The 22,065-nt window shown below is 38.4% G+C and overlaps 1 protein-coding gene and 1 long non-coding RNA gene across 2 annotated transcripts in view; one reads left to right on the top strand and one right to left on the bottom strand.

Annotated features, from left to right (window-relative positions):
• Positions 1-1,098, bottom strand: part of LOC149827657 (5'-3' exoribonuclease 4-like) — a 31,292-nt gene extending 30,194 nt beyond the window's left edge. Inside the window, exon 1 of the mRNA XM_090019541.1 lies at positions 828-1,098. Coding sequence (XP_089875667.1) covers positions 828-1,034 — 207 coding nt within the window. The 5' untranslated portion in view covers positions 1,035-1,098. The remainder of the gene's footprint in view (positions 1-827) is intronic.
• A 6,237-nt stretch (positions 1,099-7,335) lies between these two features.
• Positions 7,336-7,859, top strand: LOC149827656 (uncharacterized). The gene is made up of 2 exons (XR_016434573.1): positions 7,336-7,403; positions 7,589-7,859. It is a non-coding gene; the product is annotated as an uncharacterized LOC149827656 (long non-coding RNA).
• Positions 7,860-22,065: the final 14,206 nt, after the last annotated feature.

The raw sequence follows: 22,065 nt of genomic DNA, 5'->3' as shown, positions 1-22,065 counted from the left end.
AAAAGGACAATGAAGGATGTGTTGAACATGATTAATTAACAATCACTGTCTCCCACTACCCGGTAAGTACATGCAAGCACAAAAATCTTCCACCAAACATGAATAATTCTCCAAAAAATTCTGCTGATAATTTGTGTGCGTCTCAATCATCGTTTCGCGCTACCTTGTAAATGCAACATAAAATCTACTATATGAACACAACCATTCTCCTTATAATTCCCTCCTAAGCAAGTCCACATTTATCTTCGACACATAAATAAAGTAGAAACCAAAACAAAAAAACACTAACATGCGTATAGGAAAAAAAAAATCTATCGGTGCAAACAAATGCTGCGAAAAACATGAAGAAAATGAACCAAAAGGGAGATACCAAGAACTCTACCAAAATCACTTAAGAACCTCCCCAATAGTATCAAAATTATAAATTTACGCAAAACACCCTTCTCATCAGCAAACAGAGGCACATTCTAGCAACAGAAAACCACGCGATTCCCTACATTCACCATGGCAAAAATCCATGTCGCATGGGCACGCCTAACAGGAAGCGGAACGCGCCATTTTCGCGCTGTTTCCCATTAGCAATATAATGGGACGCAACACGGGCGTAAATTGAAGCGTCCCAGTGACATAGGGGCAAATCATTCGGTTCCGTCGAAAACACAACGATTCTTCCCCACATAATTCACCCCCGAAAAGCTCATCAATCAACGAAAAATCGGAAAAAAAAATAGAACATGGATCTTAACCAATCAACCCACTAGAAAACAAAATCGACCAAAATGTGTGGTGGTGGTTGGGGGGGGGGGGGGGGGGGGCGTGGTTCGAACCTTTCCTTCGGGGTGGAAGCAGGGGTGAATGATGCCGTTCATGTCGAGATAGAGGTTGTCAAACTCGAAGCCGTTGGGGTTGGGCCTCGAGGGGTCGATCGGGAGGAGGACGCCGTTGGCGTCCTCCCGGGGCTCCTCCTCCACCACGTCGGAGACGGTGAGAGGGTAGCGCTCGACCAGCCATCGGAAGAAAGCTGGGACTCCCATCGATCCGTCCTCCCCTCAGAGTCCAGGGCCTCCTCCGTCGCTTCGCCCACAGAGAGAGAGAGAAATTGATAACAAAGAAATGGGAAAAGAAAAAGGGTGGGGAAGAATATCCGAACGGGGGGGTTAAAAGAAGGAGACCAACTTGGTGACAAGGGGGTGACCCAAAGGTCAAGTTATTCGTATTGAGCACGAAGTTTGTTGAGGATTCTTGTCATTTGTGAGATGGATGAGTGTTGAGGGGAAAAAAGAACCAACAATCTCATACGTTTCATTATATGCTTAAGGACTTGCTTTTTAAGTTTTTCAGAGTGTTGTTAAAGAAACTTTTCCTATAAGAAAAGAGATTCGTAGCGAGTACCGAGGGGCGGGGATTTTCACAGCAATGAAATCCCGGAGAGATAAATTATAATTTTTTTTCCGTAGGAAATTACTCGAACAGATAAATATTACTTTTTTTTTGAATTTATAACCCTCCACGAAGATACTGTCGTCATGCCGGCAACCCTCATAATCGAACCTTAACTGCCCGTCTAACAGCCAAAGCTTCCACCCCACTATGCCAACCCCCTTTGGGGAACCGATAAATATTGTTAAAAACTTAAAATTAGTGCACTGTTCACTAAGTGGAATTGGTTATTTTTTCAGAAAAAACAATAGATTGGACCAAAATCATATCAGTTTTTTTTTAAATAGACCTTTTTTTTTCAACTGCTTTTGCAAATTTAGATTTTCTGAATATATTTTTTCAAATCATCTGAGTGAATGGGTTCGAGATTCAGTTCAGACTAATTCTGCTCATTTGATCGAAAATCAGTCAATTTTTCAAATCAACCCTGATATCGTTTGGACAAAGTGCCCATTCGATTTGACTGGGTTGCTTCAGACTGATCCGGATCAGTTTTAACAACATTGGAATCAAATAAAAAACTGTGATGTCTTAAAATAGAATGTTTTTGTCACTTACATCCACACGGTATCCATGAGTTGAAACTCATAGGTGCAAGGAGTTTCTACACAATCTGACTCCGTCGATGTGATCTACATGATTTAGTAAAAGATCAACCGTTGGATCGCCTGATTCTGTTGTATGAATAGGTTTGTTGGGAAAATAAAAAATTCAACGGTTATAGTTTTTTTGCTATACATTATATATTTTTAGTGAAAAACATGATGGAAGTGTCGATCTTTAATAAATCAAAGATGTAAACCAAATGTTTCAAATTGGGTCAGTTCCATATACGTGGTTGTTGTTGTTAGTGATCATTTTTTTATTTATTTACACGAAGAAACCACCTCAGGATCAGAGATCTGGCTTTGCAATCATTAGGAAAATGATTGATCACACATTCATATTCTAATGTATTATCTTTTTTTTAAAGGCAAGTTGGGGTTAGGCAGACCCCTACCAGTTATGCAGCGATACCATTGGGATTTGAACTTGCGATGTCCCAAAACAAAGTGACGTGCACTAGCTGCTCCTACCAGACAAGCCGAGACCCCGCTGGTCATATTCTAATGTATTATCACAGTAATATTAGTTAGAAACCAGACCGGCTGTATAATTGTTTTTTAATCTTGATTTGCTTGTGTGTTTTGACTATCTTCCTCCTTGACTAATATGCACTTATTCATGTACTACTTTCTGCAGTGTGAAATTGTGCGATGACATTAATTATGTGTTGGGCACTGAGTTCCCAGCATTCATGATTTTGTGTAGGGATGGACAATGGGTGGGCCGGGCCAGACTGGCCTGTTTAGTGGACAGACTTGACCAGGCCATTGATAGGCTGGGCTTGGTCAACCCTGACTCGTTGATCAACCGGGTTGGGCTTAGACTCGGTTCAGGTCATGCCCGAGTTTAATACAAAACTCACACCCTAATTCGGATCGGATCGGGTCAGGCCAAGTTGCATGCCATGAACATCTAGCTATTCAAGTGCCCATGATAGAAGGCCTATAGTTGGTGACGTTACTTATTATGATATATTGTAGATATCATCGAAATAGAATACCATGTAGACTTAAGGTTAATTTGTTTTGTCAAGATGTGAATGGTTCGATGTCCTCAGTCGACGTGCCAAGGGCCTTAAGTAAGATGGTTTTGGTTTCACACTTGTGAATTCTAAATACATATGCATAGAAGATGAATCTTTCATATTTGCATCTCAGGTGAAACAAGTCTTTTATGTGCACGATTACATTGACAATGATTGACAAATTGCTATTAAGACAATGTCTAGAGATTTTTTTAGATGGATAGATAGCAAGTTGATGAAGATGATAACCTATATGATGATACTAGTGACAATTATATTAAAAATGAGCCATGCAACATTTGAACCTTATAAACTATTGACGTTGATGTATTCGTGGGTTAGGACAGATGTGCCTAGAATATATATTGGTGATGCAACCATTGCACTAACCCAATCATTGACGAAGAAAATGAAGATAATAGAGGTAGATGGTTTAATTTAGTCATAACTTATATCTTTATAACAGTTTTACATAATGTTAGATAGTGCATTATTTTTATGTTATATCCCACATCATCATTATCTTTATCATTGTTTTTTCCTTCATAACTGTTTTACATAATGTTAGATAGTGCATTATTTTCATGTTATATCCCACATCATCATTGTCTTATCTTCATCATTGTTTTACATAATGTTAGATAGTGCATTATTTTCATGTTATATCCTATATCATCATGCATGCAATTTGAATGTATCACTTGGCTTATGAGTGTTTGTTTTATGTTACTTGTGATTATTTATGATTGTTTCATGTACAATAGATGCCTTCTAGTCAAAGAAATGTTTAAGCATCAATTGTTCCTTACTCTAAAATGGGTAATGTCTCATGTAAGTCCACCATCATTTTTAATTTATAGAATTTTTTATTGTCTATTCATTGCCTAACATATGTTTTGGTTAATTGACTACAGCTCAACAACCTCGAAGAACCCACCACTCATGCTCTTGAGACAATAGTGTTGCCTTCAGGCATGAAGCACCATGTGTCTATAAATAAGTATGGGCAGCTCATCAGTCGGGAGGCCGCTTTTTTGACTTCGTATTTGGAAATGTTGGCAGGAAATCTGAATCTTAATTTTGTTACTTGGAAGACGTTACCTCTAAGCTACAAGGATGACATGCAGAATCTTGTGTTGGTATATAATAGACATTTTCTTAGATTATGTATAATATTTAAACATGATTGTAATATTGATTTAATTGTATTTGATATAGCAAAAGTATGATCTTCCCGACTCCATGAGATCATGGGTGATGAATCAATATTCAAGGTCTATACAAAATTATAGATGTGACTTGTGGAAAATCTATAAAAAATGGAAGACACATCAAGAATGCGTGAACAATTGTCCTGAAGATATTCTTGAGTCTCAGTGGGCCACCCTAATGAGACATTTTAATTTTCGTCGCTCAAAGGTAAGGTTGTTAGATCCATAAAAATAAGTTTAAATTTATAATGAGACATTTTTATTCTGTATTTATAGTTAATTATGTTAACTTATTTTGTTGTTAAAGGCACAAAGTGCAATGAATAATGTCAATCATGCTCTACAAAAGTTTCTGCATTCTATTGGATGAAAAAGCTTTGCACGATATTGTTGAGAGAAGATAATTATAATGTCATTGACTTCATCATCATTTTACATTATTGATTATCTTATTATATTATCATAATTAATTTATTCTCACATTCGTTCAGGTTGAAGATGATGGAGTTGAGCTTTCACGAGCTGAATTTTTCGTGATGCCGTGTTCTAGCACCAATTCAAATTATTTTAATGCTGAAACAAGTGCAGATATGATAAATTGTTTATTACATAATAAGTTCTATTTATGTTCAACATTGGTATGTTATTTATGCATTTATATTTGCATAATTTTAAATGTGTATATTATTTTTGTAGGATAAAATCAACCCCATGAGTTCTCAACTGCCTGAGGGAGTTACAGATTCCCGATCTCGCAGTGATATCCTTTCTTAGGTTATTGGAGAGGATAGGTTTGGGTGAGTTTATACTTACGACATGGGTATTAAGCCAGTTGAGTTCTTGGGTTCAACCCCTACTCGAACACAATTAATGCAACAAAATGCAGAATACAAAGAAGAGATCCATGAGCTGAAAGAAAGATTGCATGAGTTGAAATCCCATAGGGATAGGGGGAGAGTACGTACTCTGGAATCTCAAGTTCAAGAACTGATGAAACACTTAAGGACCAGCCAAGCAAATGCTTCAAACCAATCTTAGGTCATTTTCAATTATATTTTAATATAGTTTGGATATCAAAAGTTAATTTATGCATTACAGTTTGAATGTTTCATTGTCTTCTTTTATTAATTAGCTCATAGTGTCTGCCGAGATGTTGGAAATCTTGGAACTGTGGCATAATGGATTTAAAACTTTTTGGATGAATGTATTTTGTACATATGAAACTTGTTTACAAATGAATTGGAGATGTTGGAGCTGTGTGGCTTAATGGATTTTGGCATGTACATTCCTATATTTTACAAATGAATTATAGTTTTATTTGTCTCCAATGTGACTACCTTTTGTTCTTCTGGCCTTCACTCATTACTTTTAAATTGATTTGTTGCAGATGCTGACCGATGAGGGAAAGGTTATATAGTCTTACTCTTTTGATTCCTTTTCATTCAAACAAAAAAATCAATGTCTCCAATCCATGGTGTCAATGTTGGCAGAGGAAGCAAGAGCTGTAGTTTAGACATTGTTTTCCTTTTGAACATCATATTCTAATACTGATTATTAAAAGCACTATTAAGCTCAGAATTTCCTGATCAATTACTATAAGTCCTCTACAAATAACTCAAGGAACTTGCTAGATCTCATGAATACTGTCAGTGCACTTCCAATTCTAAAGAAAGTGAATGATGTTCTCAGTGCCATGGAAATTTCAGTGGAACAGGTAGACTAATTCTATGGTTTGTGATTGCCTTCATAACATGGTCTGCAAAAAGAGCTCCTAGTGCCTGCTTTATTATTCTTTTGTAGGTTCTTTCTTGTCCAGTATGTGTAAGGGTAACTTCTTGTGATAACTGATTTTCTCTGTTGAGTTTTGGGGTTTGACTATGCTAAACTCTGCATTGTTGTTGCTAGTATATGGTAGTATGGTCTGTCATTGCTGAAAGTTTGATTGAACTTTAGTGTCACTCATTGACAAACTAGAGCTGCTTTGAACTATTTTGGTTCACTTGAAGGGATCTCAATTTTCCTTTTGGCCTTTTTTTTTCCTTAATGTGATCCATGGAAAGGAAATTGTTGGTGTGATGCAACAGTTAAGCTTAAAGAAGAGGTTGAGGAATGAAAGGAGATGTTCATTCATTGTGGTGTTACAGTGCTGTGGCTTTTGAAGGCGTGTATTCTGTTTGCCCGCATCATAAAGAAGCAATTCAGGTATAATTGACTATTCAGATGCATTTCTATCCAACACAATTGTTTTGAATGAATCTCGGAATTTAAATATGAAAATTTATCACGCAAGGAAATATCCTTCAGGTTGTATCTCATCATTTCCGTAACTGTTGCCGTTGCTCTACTCATATGCAGTTCATTTTCTCTACTGCTATTGATGGAAAAATCAAAGCATGGCTGTACGATAGCATGGGATCTAGGGTTGACTATGATGCTCCTGCCCATTGGTGCACCACTATGGCATATAGACTTAAACTAGTCTTTTTTCCTTGTCTGTATTAGCAGTAGTTAGTCTGGTTAGTGACAATAGTTTTTTAGTTAAATTTTTGGCTTTGAGATCAGATTTGCTATTGTTTACCATAATTGTTTTGGTTTTCATCTGGTGTTCATTGTTTCTCATTGACATGGAGTGAAATTATGTTATCAAGATGAATTATTTGATAATTATGGTCAATTTGATGTTTTTGGGTGATTAATTGTCAGTGTGACTAGAGACACGTAATATAGCAAGGGTGCTATTTTCTTAAATTAATCTGGACCTTATATTGCTTAGAGAGAGTACTTTTTGGTGATGATCTTTGCCTCAGGTTACAGATCATGGAACTCTGGCAGAAATTCAAGAACGACATGATGATGTGAGGGACCTTGAGAAGATGCTTCTTGACTTACAGCAGGTGCTAGGACTAATTTCCCTTCAAGTCTTTAATTATTTGAATTATGGTCAGTCATTTATCACCTAGTTGGTTCATCAGTCAGATGTAATTTGCATTCAAAGTCAACTAGATGACATTCTTCAATATCTCCTTTATTGCAGTGGGGAAAATGATGGCCAATTGCTAAATTAAAAAAAGTTATATGACCAGCATTGATGGGTCCAGCATATATGGCCAGAGGATCTAAATGTGAGGTTTATTTTTGTACATATTTTTGAATTTCTACATGCTAGTGTGGGTCCTCCTTATTTTCTGTGCATGGGCTTTCTCTGTTGGTGTCCAATATTTGTTGTGTGATCCTTCACTCATGCAGACTGTAGTCTCTGCTTAGATAGCTCAGGCAGTGTTACCTCTGTACATGTGTTTTGATGCAGGTCATAGACATGATTTTGATGCTTTTTCTCAAGGATTGATTAGGATCATGGTCCATCACTTGCCATTTAATTTCAGTAGTTCAAAACAGAACTTCAATATCTCAGGAGAACATGCCAATGATATGATCTTGCCGTGATCATTAATGTAAACAGTTCTCATAATCTGAACTTTCTTGCGAGTATTTCCAGCCTTTCTAGCCCTTTGTAGTTGCACTTTAGTTATTTGCAGCTCTCTGGAGGAAAAGCAGTTCTATCGTAGTTTGCATGGATCTATTTTCTTTACTATTGATACTGTTGCTTTCTATAATTGACTGTTGTTGTCGATTTTGTTATTCTGGTAGGACCTGTGGTTGCGAAAGCCCTATTTGTCAACAGGGAAGAAATTCCTGTTCACCCTATTTATCGAGATCCTGTAAGCCTAGGTTCAAATCCCATGGGCATCACCCCTTGTGCAAGTAGGTGACTCCCTGGGGGCAAGGGGTACGGCCATGGAGTTTTATTCTGCCAAGACAGTGATCCTAAGTACATTAGGCAGAGCCAGCGTGGCTAGGTCTCTGATCCTGGGGGCGGTTTCTTCATGTAAATATGAAGTGAGAGAGAGAGGAAATGACATGGATATTGCCACGTGAGCTGCACTTGAATAAAATGGCAAAAATGATGGGAGCATTTTTTCATGACTTTCCAAACAAATAAAAAATGACACCTGAACTCACATAACTTTTAATTTGTGTCACTTTTTGAAAGATTACAAAGCAAAATATTTAGGTTCACTCCCCCATCCGTCCTTAAGTAGTAAGAAGTAAGAAAATAAGAAAAATATTTCAGGCGATAGATTTAAAAGCAAATATAATTTCAAAAAAATGTGATAGTTTCTAAATATCACCATCTTAACCATGCATCTTTGCGGAATCACGTTTGAGATTTGGTTGTATAGACTGGGATTGATATTTATATATCTATATATATATATATATATATATAGAGAGAGAGAGAGAGAGAGAGAGAGTAACTGGAAATATGAGAACTTATGTGTGAACCACAGATTTTATGGATTTTTTTGTTCTTTTCTATTGAATCTAACCCTGTAAATGTGATCTGCATGCTTGGTTTTATAGGAACCCGCTCTTGAATCGTCTGATTTTGTTGCATAAACAAATTTTTTTTAAGGCTTTAAAATCAATGGCTCATAATCTTCATAAATATTCAAGCATTCAAAAATCACATTTTTCATTGAAAATACACGATCCGATGGTTGATTCCTAACAATTTCACCATGCCAAGCACATCCACATGGTTGGATTTGCAAAAAAAGTATTGAAAATGCCCATATTTCAAGTTCTCATATTCTAGTGACCCTCTCTCTCTCTCTCTCTCTCTCTCTCTCTATATATATATATATATATATATGTGTGTGTGTGTGGGTGGGGGGGGGGGTACCGAACCAGGGGGTACCGAACCACCCTAACATGCTCGATTTATATACATAGGTCCCATGTTTAACATATTTTATTTATTAGTTTTGTGTTAAAGTTGACTGAAATATGATATTTTATACCATTTTTAGACCACTTTTATTTTCATATATTGTAAGCCACTGATTTTAATTGTCTTAAAAATAGGATCTTATGATGTAATGGACATGATAAAACCTTCTAATATAATAAATAAACCATGCTAAGCATATCTGTACGGTTTGATCTACCCTTCAGTGTCTAAATCTATACAAACAAGAGTGTGTACCACCTTATGGTATCATGGTACAAAACCACCTTACTGATATATATTAAAAATTACTCAAAAGATGAAATACGGTCTAGTTTTATAATTCCAATTTATGTTATACACCAAATAAAATTCATTTTGAGTCGTATGTTTTTTATGGAACCACCCAACCCAGATGTCACAAAGAATGATGGGATGGCACAATTAGGTACCAATTATGGCCAGGGAGCATCAACTTTGATCTTTTGGGTCCCATGGTGTGCCATTGGATGGAGTCATGGAGCACCAAATGCCTTCTACATGTTGGGCAAAAAGAATAATTCAAACGTCACAACCCTCTATGTTCGGACTAGTGGCTGAATCCCATCCCATATATATTATTCTTTGTGCATGTGCAGCAGAAGTGGGAAGCAAATGCACATGGCTAGTATGGAGCACCATGCATGTGGATCCAATCCAGCATGATTTAATTAGTAACAATGACTACCCATGTACCTTATGTATGGATCTAGTGCTGAATTAATAACAATGGATAACTTCAAAAAAAAAAAAATTAACAATGGATAACCATGTACCCTTTACAAGTTTAGCTTGGGAATTGTTAGACAGGAATCAATGGGTAGGAGGTCCCATGGGCCATGGTTCAAGAATCCTTTCTGCTCCACTGATCCACTTGCAAGAGCTTGTTGAACTGTGGGCTATATCACAGGGACATGCCATTAGTGTAAGGGTGGACATGCCACGGCACGGCCTAACCCAGGGACACAGGCTCACCTAAGCACACTTTTTTTGGATTTCTAATGTGAAGAAACTTCACCCGGCACGGAGACCTGGTCGTTCTGGCTCAGCCTGCCATACCTATGGTCGTCATGCCGACAGCGCAAATCTCCAAGGCTAGGACCCCTGCCCCTGGGGCCTATGCTACATGTTGGCTTGCGCAAAAGGGTGACACCCATAGAAATCAAACCTTGATTGCCCGTCTAGCAGCCAAGGCCCCACCTCACTACTCCAACCCACCTTGTGGCCTCACCTAAGCACACTGAAAGCCCATACCAAGTCTTGTCATGTTCAGGCCAAGCCCGAGTTTTATTGGGGCTGAGATTCATGCGGGTTGGGTCGGGCTTTTTAAGCCTGACATGTACATAGCATGCACGGGCTTGGCCGAGTTAAGCTTCATTATCATGTTGCCATGTTCCTACTTGGACACGGCCCATTTACTTATTAGGCTGCATGAATCAGGCCCAATGTGTAGTTGGGATAAGGCTTGATGATCAGGCCCAAAGCCTATCGGGGGTGATCTAGCTGCATAACACAGCCCAAACCCAGATCGTCTTAGGTCAGCTGCCTGACTTGATGTCCATCATTATGTTGGGGGTCACGTGTCTATGGCACACAAAACATGTGGACACGTAAGTGACATGTACGACACGTGTTTGATACCATTTAAAATTTTGATATCTTTGATATTTTATTTTTAATATATTTTTATATACTAAATTAATGAATGTATTTAGTTCATGAAAATATTTAAACAATCACATATTTGTGTCTCAAGTCTGTGTCGCATCAGTGTCCATGTGACATGGAGAAGGGGAGGGTGCAACTTTTCTGCCTCAGGTTACGTAATCCAAGTCTGCCACAGGACTAGCTTTTTTATTGCAATAAAAGCAAACAGGAAAAAGAACAATAATGTCACGAATGATTATGCTTAGTTTGCTGGACAGGGGTGTCAATGGACCTAGTTTACCTGGACCCGACCCAAACCAAACCCTATAGGATACGGGTATGATCATAAATAATAAGACCCAATTAAAAGCCGAGTCTGGACCCGAAAGCCTGATTAATACATGGACCTGGGTATAGTTTGTGAAATTTTATACCAGACCCAGACCCAGACCCCACCTGAGTTTCGATTAAGACCCACAAATTTTCAATGTAAAAATGATAAAAAATATGGTTTTACCGGGTATGGTCCGGGTATGGCTCATGTAGTTCTTATCGAGTTCGGGTATGGTTTTTCTTATAGTGGATCTGATTAGATCTGAGTCCAAACCCGATAGAATACCCAAAAACCAAATCCAAATCTGGTACCACCTGGGTCGGAACCAAACTCGATCCGTTGACATCCCTATTACTGGATATCCAAAGGTTTAGAGTCACCATGTTTTCCCTTCACCTTATGCAAAGTATGACTTGGTGAACACTCCATGACTTTTTGATCACCAAAATGTGAAGTATGACTTCCATGAACATCTTGCTGGCAAAATTTTATGCTAAATTGAGGATATTAGTCCATTTTAATAAGGATGACGATGGTGAACTTCCCACCTTGTATGAAGTAAGCTTGGTCAGAAAATGTACAGTATTTCAGTTGAATTGATCAATAGGTGCATGAAGTAGGCTTGGTCACTAGACCGCTTTAATAATGATGATGAACTTTCGACGGTGCATTAAGTAGGCTTGGTCAGCTTAAGACATTCACGAGGGGACGATGACCTTACCCTCCCCCAACTACCACGTCCCTAGTCAGGTGGGACCTGTTGGTCCTCTGCAGGGGACCCATCATCCCGCCCTCCACCTCTCCCGTTTTCGGCCCTCTTGCTACTGTTTCCCTTCCCTCTTTGCCGGGATGTTCTGCTGGGGACTCAACTTTCGTCTTCACTATACAACCCACAATACCTCTTAGTGACCTGGTCCCAGCTCCTCCCTTCTTATCGTGTGCACCAAGGGCAGCTGCGTTCAATGACAGACTGGTTAGCCTGCTTGGATCGTCAATTCTTTTGCAGTCGTGGGGTCTCTGGGATGTCAGCTCCTTCTGCAGCAGCACGGTCTACTTGAATCTGATCTCCACCAAACAGTCAACTCAATGCCCACCTCCCTTAGAAGAGTTCGATGGGTGCTCCTGTGCCGGCTACTGCAGGATCTCCCACCAGCCTACGTCGCTCGACCAGGTCTATCTATTGGTGATAGTGAAGGCGGAATATTAGGGGTCTTAATGGACTTGATAAACAATTATTTGTGGGTAACCTGATTCTGGAGGGTGACTTTGATCTCGTTGGCATCGTGAGAGAGGGTGTTGTGTGTTCTCTCCCGAAGACAAATTCGCGTGTTCTATTGTATACGGAGGAATATCTTGGGACCCCGTGATAATTCATGTGCCAATGTTACCCATAATGATTTTATAATAAAAATAACATATAAAAAAGGTAGTTATACATTTGACAAAAATGTCCACTCATAAAATAGATATTCGTTTAATGAAAATGTCCTTTTGTAAATAACTTTGCATATTCTCGTGACTCTTATCATTGCCTGAGTCATTTCAAGGCTGAAGTTTATGAAGCATATCATCAAGAATGCACCATTGCTAGAGTCTCTAAGAATCAGCCTCAGTTCGAGAAAAATGGTGTAGTGGGATGCCATTACTAATGAGTGTGTTTGTTTGAAAAAGATGTATCCTCAGCTGCACATAGAATCGCTTTACAGCAAGAAATGAACTCGCCAATTAACATTTCAGATCACCCATTTGACAACACACCATCTGTTATAACAGGAGCCAACTTTGACGATGCACATTTTGCCGTCGGAGCACCTTTTGTTGTCGTCTGCTCGTGAGAAATAATTGAACTTTCATAGAAATCAACATTCTGTCTATTGTTCATCATGATACCAAGGTGCAAGCGTCAAACTGAGTAAATAGTGAATAACGATTTATAGAAGAGATAATGGTGACAATGTCAAACTGAGTAGACAAAGATGAGTGTTTTACAATAGAGATCAGTTCATAGAATAGCGATTTATAGTAAAAATCAGATAAGAGAGTAGCAATTTATAGTAAAAATCAGATCAGAGAGTAGCGATTTATAGTAGAAATCAGATAAGAGAGTAACAATTTATAGTAAAAATCAAAATCAGAGAGTAGCGATTTATAGTAGAAATCAGATAAGAGAGTAGCGATTTACAGTAAAAATCATATCAAAGAGTAGTGATTTATAGTAGAAATTAGATCAGAGAGTAGCGATTTACAGCAGAAATCAGATCAGAGAGTAGCGATTTACAATAAAAATCGGATCAGAGAATAACGATATATAGTAAAAATCAAATCAGGGAATAGCAATAAATCACTACTCTTTGAACTGATTTATGCTATAAATCGCTACTCTCTGATCTAATTTCTACTATAAATCGCTACTCTTTGATCTGATTTTTACTGTAAATCGCTACTCTCTCATCTGATTTCTACTATAAATAGCTACTCTCTGATCTGATTTCTATTATAAATCGCTACTCTCTTATTTGATTTCTACTATAAATCGTTACTCCCTAATCTGATTTCTACTGTAAATCGCTACTCTCTTATCTGATTTCTACTATAAATCGTTACTCCCTAATCTGATTTCTACTGTAAATCGCTACTCTCTGATCTAATTTATACTGTAAATCGTTATTTTCTAATTTAATTTCTATTATAAATTGCTATTTTTCATCTACTCAGTTCGACTCTTGCACCCTAATATCATGATAAACAATAAACAAAATGTTTATTTCTCTGGTAGTTTAACTATTTCTCATAAGCAGATGACGACAAAAGGTGTTTCAACGACTGCAGACGATGACAAAGAGTGCTCTGACGATAGCAAACGATGACAAAGGGTACTCAAGCGACAACAGACGACTACAAATGATGTGTCGTCAAAGGAAGCTTATGTTACAACAGATGGTGCATTGTCAAAGGGTGATCTGAAATGTTTAGGGCAAAATAATATAAGGAGCTCTTGTTACAGCAGAGGGGTTTACTGCTTAGGGTGAAAACAGAACGTTTGGACTTTAAAGAGTTAAGATCATCCTTTTTTTTGGATGGAAGACATTTTTGTTTTTTCCTAGAATCATCGAGAATGACGAGAAAGGGTATTTAAGTTTTGCAACCGCATTGGACTCCAATGCTAACTAATGCCGACACACGAGGATACAAGCCTCACGTGCTTACATACGTGACACTCATTCAGACCCCAAAAAACTCACCTGCGTGTTTGGGGGGGGGGGGGAGCATATAACCTGCTTTGGCATCGTGGAGACTAATTAAGCTAGAGTCCATTGTCATGCAATTGGTTAGGTTCGTACCATCTGTCGTGACTGAAGGTTTTCACTTCCTCCCCTCATGTGACAAGGCGTCCTTCAGGACCTTGCTAGCAGGATGCAAGGCATCATTCAGGACATTGTCAGTGGATCATAGAGGGCTTTTATCACGGGGGCTATCTGTACAGGATTGTGTGATACTTAGCTTGCTTGGGAGGCTATATATAACATCTCAATATCCAGAAAGCGTCATTTCATGCTCCGACTGAACATTAGCAAAGCTTTTGATTCGGTATCGTGACCTTTTCTTATGCAATCTTTAAAACGCCTAGTTTTTGGTGATCGATGGTGCAAGTGGGTTAAGGATTTGGTACAATCGACGTCTACATCTGTTAGCTTGAATGAGAAATCAGACCAGGTAGTTGATTTGCATAGGGGTCTAAGGCAGGGTTGCTCGCTCTCCCCCTTTCCTCTTTGATGTCATTGCCGAGGGGTTGACAATGTTACTCAGGCAGGCAGGGACGACTCGCTTCATTTGCTCAATATCTTTTCTCAATTTTGATTTTACTCTTCTCTAATTTGTCAATGACTTTATCTTATTTGGTGAGGCATTCATTGATCAAATGACGAAGATTCTATCCATTATCGAGGTGTTCGGTTTCTTATCAGGCTTTCACATGAATGGTGCAAAGAGTGAGGTCTTTGTCATATCAAAGGTGATCTTGTAGTCAGTGCTTCTGCGTCCCACCTCTTTGGTTGTCAGGTCGACCAACTGTCGATCTCTTAATTGCCTCTAAGTTCGTGCCTCACTTTGGTCTCTGGTGTTTGATCGTGTGAAGTCTATATTGTAGTCTTGGCGAGGCAAGTGCGAATCCCGAGCCGACTGGCTCACCTTATTAAGTCAGTGGTATCGGTGTTGCCCTCTTATTTTATGTCAATTTGTAAAATACCCACAAAAATAGTGGAAGCACTCATGCACAACTTTGAGGATTGTGAGCAATTAAAAATTGCCTTGGTGGCTTGGTCCCATGTAACTAAGCTAACCAAGAGGAGGGTCTGGATATCACACCCCTTGCGCTTAAAAATGATGCATTGATTTTCAAAAGGTGGTGGTCCATTTTCAAAATGAAGGAGCAAAGCAAAAATGAATGAGACTTTGCTCCGTATTTTATATTAAATTATGGGCTACATGGTGCACCATGTGACTGGGCTCAGAACAGGGTGAGTCGGGCTTCTTTGGGGATTTGGATGCTATGGTGTCCCATGTGGCCCAAATTCAGGTCGGTCCTTGGTCCACCCAGTGTGGACTCAGACACTTGTACTTGGTCTCACTCAACATCAGAAGTATGCACCACTGCCTCGTGTTTGGCAAGGTTGGTGTGGACCCATTGCCGATGGATGTCATGTGGTCTCTGGGCCCACCTCCTAGATAATAGATCTTGGCATGGTTAGTGATTATGGATGACATTTTGTCTCATGAAAACCTGTCAAGGATGGGATTCAACATAGTCAACAATTGTTGCCTTTGCGGGTCTGCTTCAAAAACGACCCCGCATCTACTCTGGTATTGCTCCTTCTTCCAAACCTTATTTACAACACCTTGACAGCAGCTATGCACTCTTGCTAAATTAATAAAATATAGTTTATTCTTTCTTTAAAAAAAAACAATGAAAGAAAATTTTCCAAACTGTTCTCTCTTTAATACGTCCCTCTTCAAGACTGGTTTTCTAATTTTTAGTTTTTTTTAAATACTCTTTTGTTGTATGTTTCATTTTTTTATATGGTAACACTACAAGAAAAATGCTAATTAGCGACAAATATTTACAATGAATTTTTTTCATCGCAAATTTGCGATAGATTAGCGAGAGAAAACTATCCATCGTTAACATTCAAAATATTTGCGAAATTAGCTATGAAAAGTTTTCTCTCGCTACTTCCGTCGCTAATGAGCGATGAAATTTTTTCGTCACCAAATACTACAAGAAAAATGCTAATTAGCGAGATAATATTTTCATCGTGAATCTGCCACTAATTAGCAACAGAATTAGCGAGAAAATTTTTTCGTCTCTAATCCATCCCTAATTAGCGACAAAAAAATTTCATCGCTACTTTTCGATTTAAACTGACCCATCTAAGGTGCAAAATTTTTCCTTTCTTCCCGTGCTAAATTTTAACTGACTACTTCGTGGAGGGCCTCCTTGACTTCTCGAACGAGGACGACCTCATGGCGGAGGAACGCAAGGAAGAAGATGAGTCGGAGTCGCCTGCCAGTGCTAAAGGACCAGGCCGGCCCGACCTCTCCGGTCTGATAAGTGACTTTCTTTTTCAAGCATGGCTTTTCGTTCTCGACATAACGATTCTGTTGGGGGTTCTGGTTTCAGATCGACGGACAAGCGAGGGAAACAGGTCAGGAGGGCACCAAAGAGCGCGCCGGTTCGGAGGTGCAGCCACTGCGTTGTGCAGAACACCCCGCAATGGCGAGCTGGGCCGGACAAGCGGAGAACCAGGTCGAGAGGGCGCCAGAGAGTGCGCATGAGAGTGCACCGGTTCAGAGGTGCACTCTTCTGCGTTGTGCAGAAGACCTCGCAATGGCGGGTCGGGTCGGAAAAGCAGGGAACAAGGTCGGGAGGGCGCTGGAGAGCACGTCGGAGAGCGCACCGGTTATGTGCAAAAGGCCCCGCAGTGGCAGGCCAGGTCGCTCGGGTGCAACACATATGTGGTGCGTTACAAGTCCGGCCTATTGCTGCCGGAATACCGTCCGACAGAGAGCAATTTTTTAATTTTTTTTTAAAATTTAGCGACAAATATTATCCGTCGCTAAGTTAAAATAACGACAGATATTATCCGCCGTATCGCTAATTTAAAATAGCGACGAACTCATGACGGATCACGTATGTCGCTAATTTATCGTAAATTAGCGCTGAAAGTAGCGACAAATCATTTCTGTCGCTAATTAGCGACGAGAAATATACGATGGACGCTATCCGTCGTTAATCTATTGCCAATCCGTCATTAAGCTGTTTAACGATGGATTAAGGATAAATTAACAACGAATAGCATCCGTCACTAATATAAGTTTTTCTTGTAATGTAATTGGTAGAGTCAAGGTAGGTTTCTGTTCTCTATCTAATCAAAATATTTTAATATCAACCAAAACATAATATGATCATCACCTATCAAATCAAGTCTTCTTTATCTATAGAGGGATCTGCCTCTTTCCTTAAAGTGCCTTGTCCATTTTATTATAATAATAAATACTTCCATCAATCCTAGGATTCTAGTTTGACTCTTTGCATTTTGTCAGACAAAAGATTTCCAAAGAAGAATGCGTGTAAAATTCATCTCTTCCGGAGATCAGTGAGCTGGCTTTCTTACAAAACCTGTCGTTGCATATCAGTTTCATTGGTTATGCGGCAAGCTCGGTGTTTGTTCCAACCTCTTGAGCTTGGGGCTGTTAGAGAAATCAGTCCGGGGTGTGGGTCTGTATCAATCCAGATGGCAGAATGTGGGCCATGTCTAATGAAGACAAAGGAATGCCGCGTTGGTTCCCTAACAAAAGATAAGTAGGACAAGTTTACAAGAAATGGAAGGTATGGTTTCTATATAATGCGGGTCTGACGGAAACCCGAGATCAGATTTATGTAGGAAAATCTATCAAACTATAAGTTATCTATGAATATCTAGTTTTATCTAGGAAAACAGTGACACAACAAAAAAATACAGGAAATTAACTAGAATAATAGGATAATTGAATAAAGTGAAAGTAACATGACAAGTATCAATTTAATTTCCAAAATGTGTCTATCTTCCACCTATTTATACTAGTAGAACGGCTGTCCAAAGGACAGATCTTTTTGTATATATACATATCAATTTTATATTTAATTTGTAAACTTTAAATTTATTTTTTATTTTATAAAAATTAATTAAATTTATTTTTTAATTCAAAGTTTTTGAATTTTATTCTACAAAATATGAGATGTATAAAAGTTTAAAATTTTAGGAAATTTTAGCTGCCCATATTTAACAAAAAAGAACATGTTGTCACCATAGTGACAAATATCTCGAGATTTATGAAAATCTCTCGATAATATTGTGAGAAATTGCTTGAAAGTTTAAAACAGCAATTTCTGGCAAGTTTTCAAAATATCGCATGAATTATGAAAAAACATAAATACCATGATTTAAACACGATATTTACATTTTAAACGGCTATTTATCATGAAAAAATCATGTATTTTTATTTTTAAATCATTTTTATTAATATTTTCTTATAAAAATTTTTTATATTTTTTTATTGTCGAGATTTTGTCGAAAAAAATGCAAGATTTATGAAATTTTTTCAATTTCTCACAAGTTTTTGAAAAACGAGAAATTGCCAATAAAAATGTTTATGACTATGATCCTAACTAGAAGTATTGTCATCAAACCTAATTAATGTATTGCATGCAACATGGGTTAGCACAATAGCGTGTAAAAAAATATGAGTCATCACAATGGTGTCTCATGCATGGTTTTACACCAACCCCATGGCAATGTAAAAACATCTCAAGCTGACAGATAACAAGCCCAATGTATTGCAAGTAACATGGGTCATCACAATACACCAACCTCAAGGCAATGTAATAATAATTCAAACTGACAGATAACTAAACCTAAGGTATTGCAAATAACATAGGTCATCAGAATACACCAACCTCAAGGCAAATGTAAAAGCATCTCAAACTGAAAGATAACGTCTAACAAGGAAACTATATACCAAAAATAAAGAAAGAGGCTTGGTCTACAATGAATTTCAGAGGTTACCTTTCCTGCCAAGCAAGCAACAATGTTCTTAGCTTCACTAAGGTGTTAAAACCCCTCGACTGCACATCTACTGATCTGGCCATAAGGCAAGACAGAACACTCCGGGTATTGAACTCGTAATGTCCTTAACTTATCGTCAAACAAAGTTTTCCAATTTGGCTCAGGACTTGCAGATTTGAGGATAAACGTTACCATAACTTTTTAAAACCCTTAGTTTTTGTGATATGACCTTCCATAAGTCAAAACCTATCCCCAAAGCTACCAAAATTCTTATTTCTATCTCTTAAGAAATCCACCAGTCAATCGAAACATGCTACCTCAAACCAACAACCAATCAAAATGAAGCAATACAATACAGGCATATCTGGATATCCAGATCCAAAATTTCACGATTTAGGATCCACATCCACCTAAAAACCTATAAATAGGAATCCTTTTCCCCCTCTTAGTGCATCTATAATCTAGCATCTAAAGTCTAATTTATGAGAGTGAGAGTGTTATCACTGTGAGAAATCAACCTAGCCTTACGCCCTGACCCTGCTGAGCCCACTAATCGTTCGCCTGCCTAGGTTTAGATCCACTTCTCCAGCGGGTCCATTCTGCCAGACTTGAATCATTTAGAATCTTAATCCTGGGAAAGCCCCATCTGATTCGATGTGCTCGTCGGAGTCGTTAGGAGGGTTACTTAAGCCCGCAATAAGCTTTCTTTTCTAATTATTTAATTTAATTTTATTTATTAGGTGTGTTTATCTCTAATTCTTGCATTCTTGTCATTTTTTTTTTGTATTTTTGAGTGTAGGTGGTGCCCTGCACCATCAACGCGACTTTCCTTTTTAGGAGATTGGACGGACTATGTGGCATCACATACCAGGAGTCATAAGACAAAAAGTTGCACTCCTTAATCGGCATCTCTGCTCACCTCATTGAAGGAGAAAAGACTCACATCCTTGAAGAACAAAACTCTTGTCTCTGCGATGTCTCAAATCTAGATCCATTTTCACATATTCGTAAAATATTTTTAAAATCTTTCAAAAAATAGGGATCCACAATGTTCAAGCTCTTGCGAGCTGTTATTACCTTCACTAAAACATATTATTTTAAGTTGTTATCTAAAAAAGGAAAATCAATATTATTTAGTTTTCATTAATGTAATATTGGTCTCATGATTTTTTGGGTCAAGAGAAAACCCCTCCATCACTATATACATTGGCAAGCCTTCATGGTTCTAAAGATTGTATACTAAATGAAAAACAACATAGTTACATGCAAACGATATATTGACAGAAATGAATAAACTAAAAACTAAGAACAAAAATAAGTAAAAGAAAAACACATGAAAAATAAAGCAACCTATTTTCTAAGAATTTAGAGATATTGTACCTTTAATTTGTGAAGATGCAGCTCCACAAAAATTCATAAGCATTCCTTCAAAAAATACGAGAGGGTACCTAAAGTGCCGAGAGAAAGGGAGAGACTAGAGACAAGTTAATTAGGAGAGGGAGACCTAAGATAAATGATAAAAAAATTGTCATCAAATACTCCATATTCTGCTTTTATATATTGTATTAGATGACGAGAATCTAATCCTGATGAGCCTAGGTTTCTTATTTCCATAGAAACAAATTATGAAGCAACCTAATCTAACAAATTACCAAATTCAAGTTTGGATCCATTATATAGATCCAATACCCATTACAAAGGCCATAAACAAAATATCCAAAATGAACAATATACTTCTAAAATAATCTAATAAACCCAAACTACGATCCATTGCTCCTGATTCAATCTCCCTGGGTTGGAGAATCACCCCTGAGTCTGACTTGGGTTGCGCTTCTTCCAATTTCACTCCACCCTTAAAAAGCAAATGACTGTTGCAACTTCTAGAAAACACGGATCCACTAACATCGATGGGTTTTGACCCACAAAATATGTAATGGATTTACACATGATATTCGGGCCAGGAAGAAACCGATTTTGTGTCAGTGAACCGTTGTTCTTTGGATTGATTCAAAGATAGCATGGGTGGGAAAATGAGTTATCACAGAGGAGTTGAGATGACATGGCTAAGTGTCATAGTGACAGCATTATACTGCAGGCCCCACATGAAATGTTGTCATGCCATTGGCTATTGCACTTAGTCATGGCACATAGCCGCTCCCTGGATCCCGGGAGGGTGGTGTATGTTCTCCTCCGATGATTCACTGAATCCCACGTCTCTGTTCAGGGGGTCTGAATGAGCACCACGTATACAAGCACATGAGGCTTGTATTCCCGTGTATGTTGACATCACTTAGCATTGGAGTCTGGTGTGGTTGCAAAAACTTAAGTACCCATTCTTGCTATTCTTCTCATAAAACGACGGTTTGAGAAAATGACAAAAATGCCCTTTATTCAAAAAAGAAAAAACAAACGGTTCAAAAAAAGGACAAACATGTCTTTCATCCAGAAAGTTGAGGATGATGTTGACTCTTCAAAGTCTACACAGCGAAACGAACCTTAATCGCTTCGCCGATGGTGATCCGACGAAACGGTGGTGAGTCGACGATCCGATGGTCATCCAGCGAAACGAACCTGAGCCATCAAAAATGTTTGTTTGAACTTTTCATCGTCATCTTCTTCTTCCTTCTCCGTAAAACACTATAAAACCCTCTCTCTCTCTCTAGAGAAGAAATCAAGGGAGACAAAGAGTTCCCCCTGGAGAAGGCCACAAACATCAACTCTCTCTCTCTCTCCCTTTTCTTTCTACTTTTGTGCACATCCAGCAGACGATCCTACATTACTCCATCAAACATCGACTGACCTGCACACTGACTGTAGCATCGTTCAACTTGATGAGTTGTGGAGCCTGATTCATAGTTTTTGCCCTTACAGGA

The sequence above is a fragment of the Nuphar pumila genome, chromosome 10 (assembly GCF_984573655.1).
Source record: "Nuphar pumila chromosome 10, dmNupPumi1.hap1.1, whole genome shotgun sequence".
In the NCBI taxonomy this organism is placed as follows: Eukaryota; Viridiplantae; Streptophyta; class Magnoliopsida; order Nymphaeales; family Nymphaeaceae; genus Nuphar; species Nuphar pumila.
Note: the sequence above shows the minus strand (reverse complement) of the source record. Positions and strands in the feature narration are given on the sequence as shown.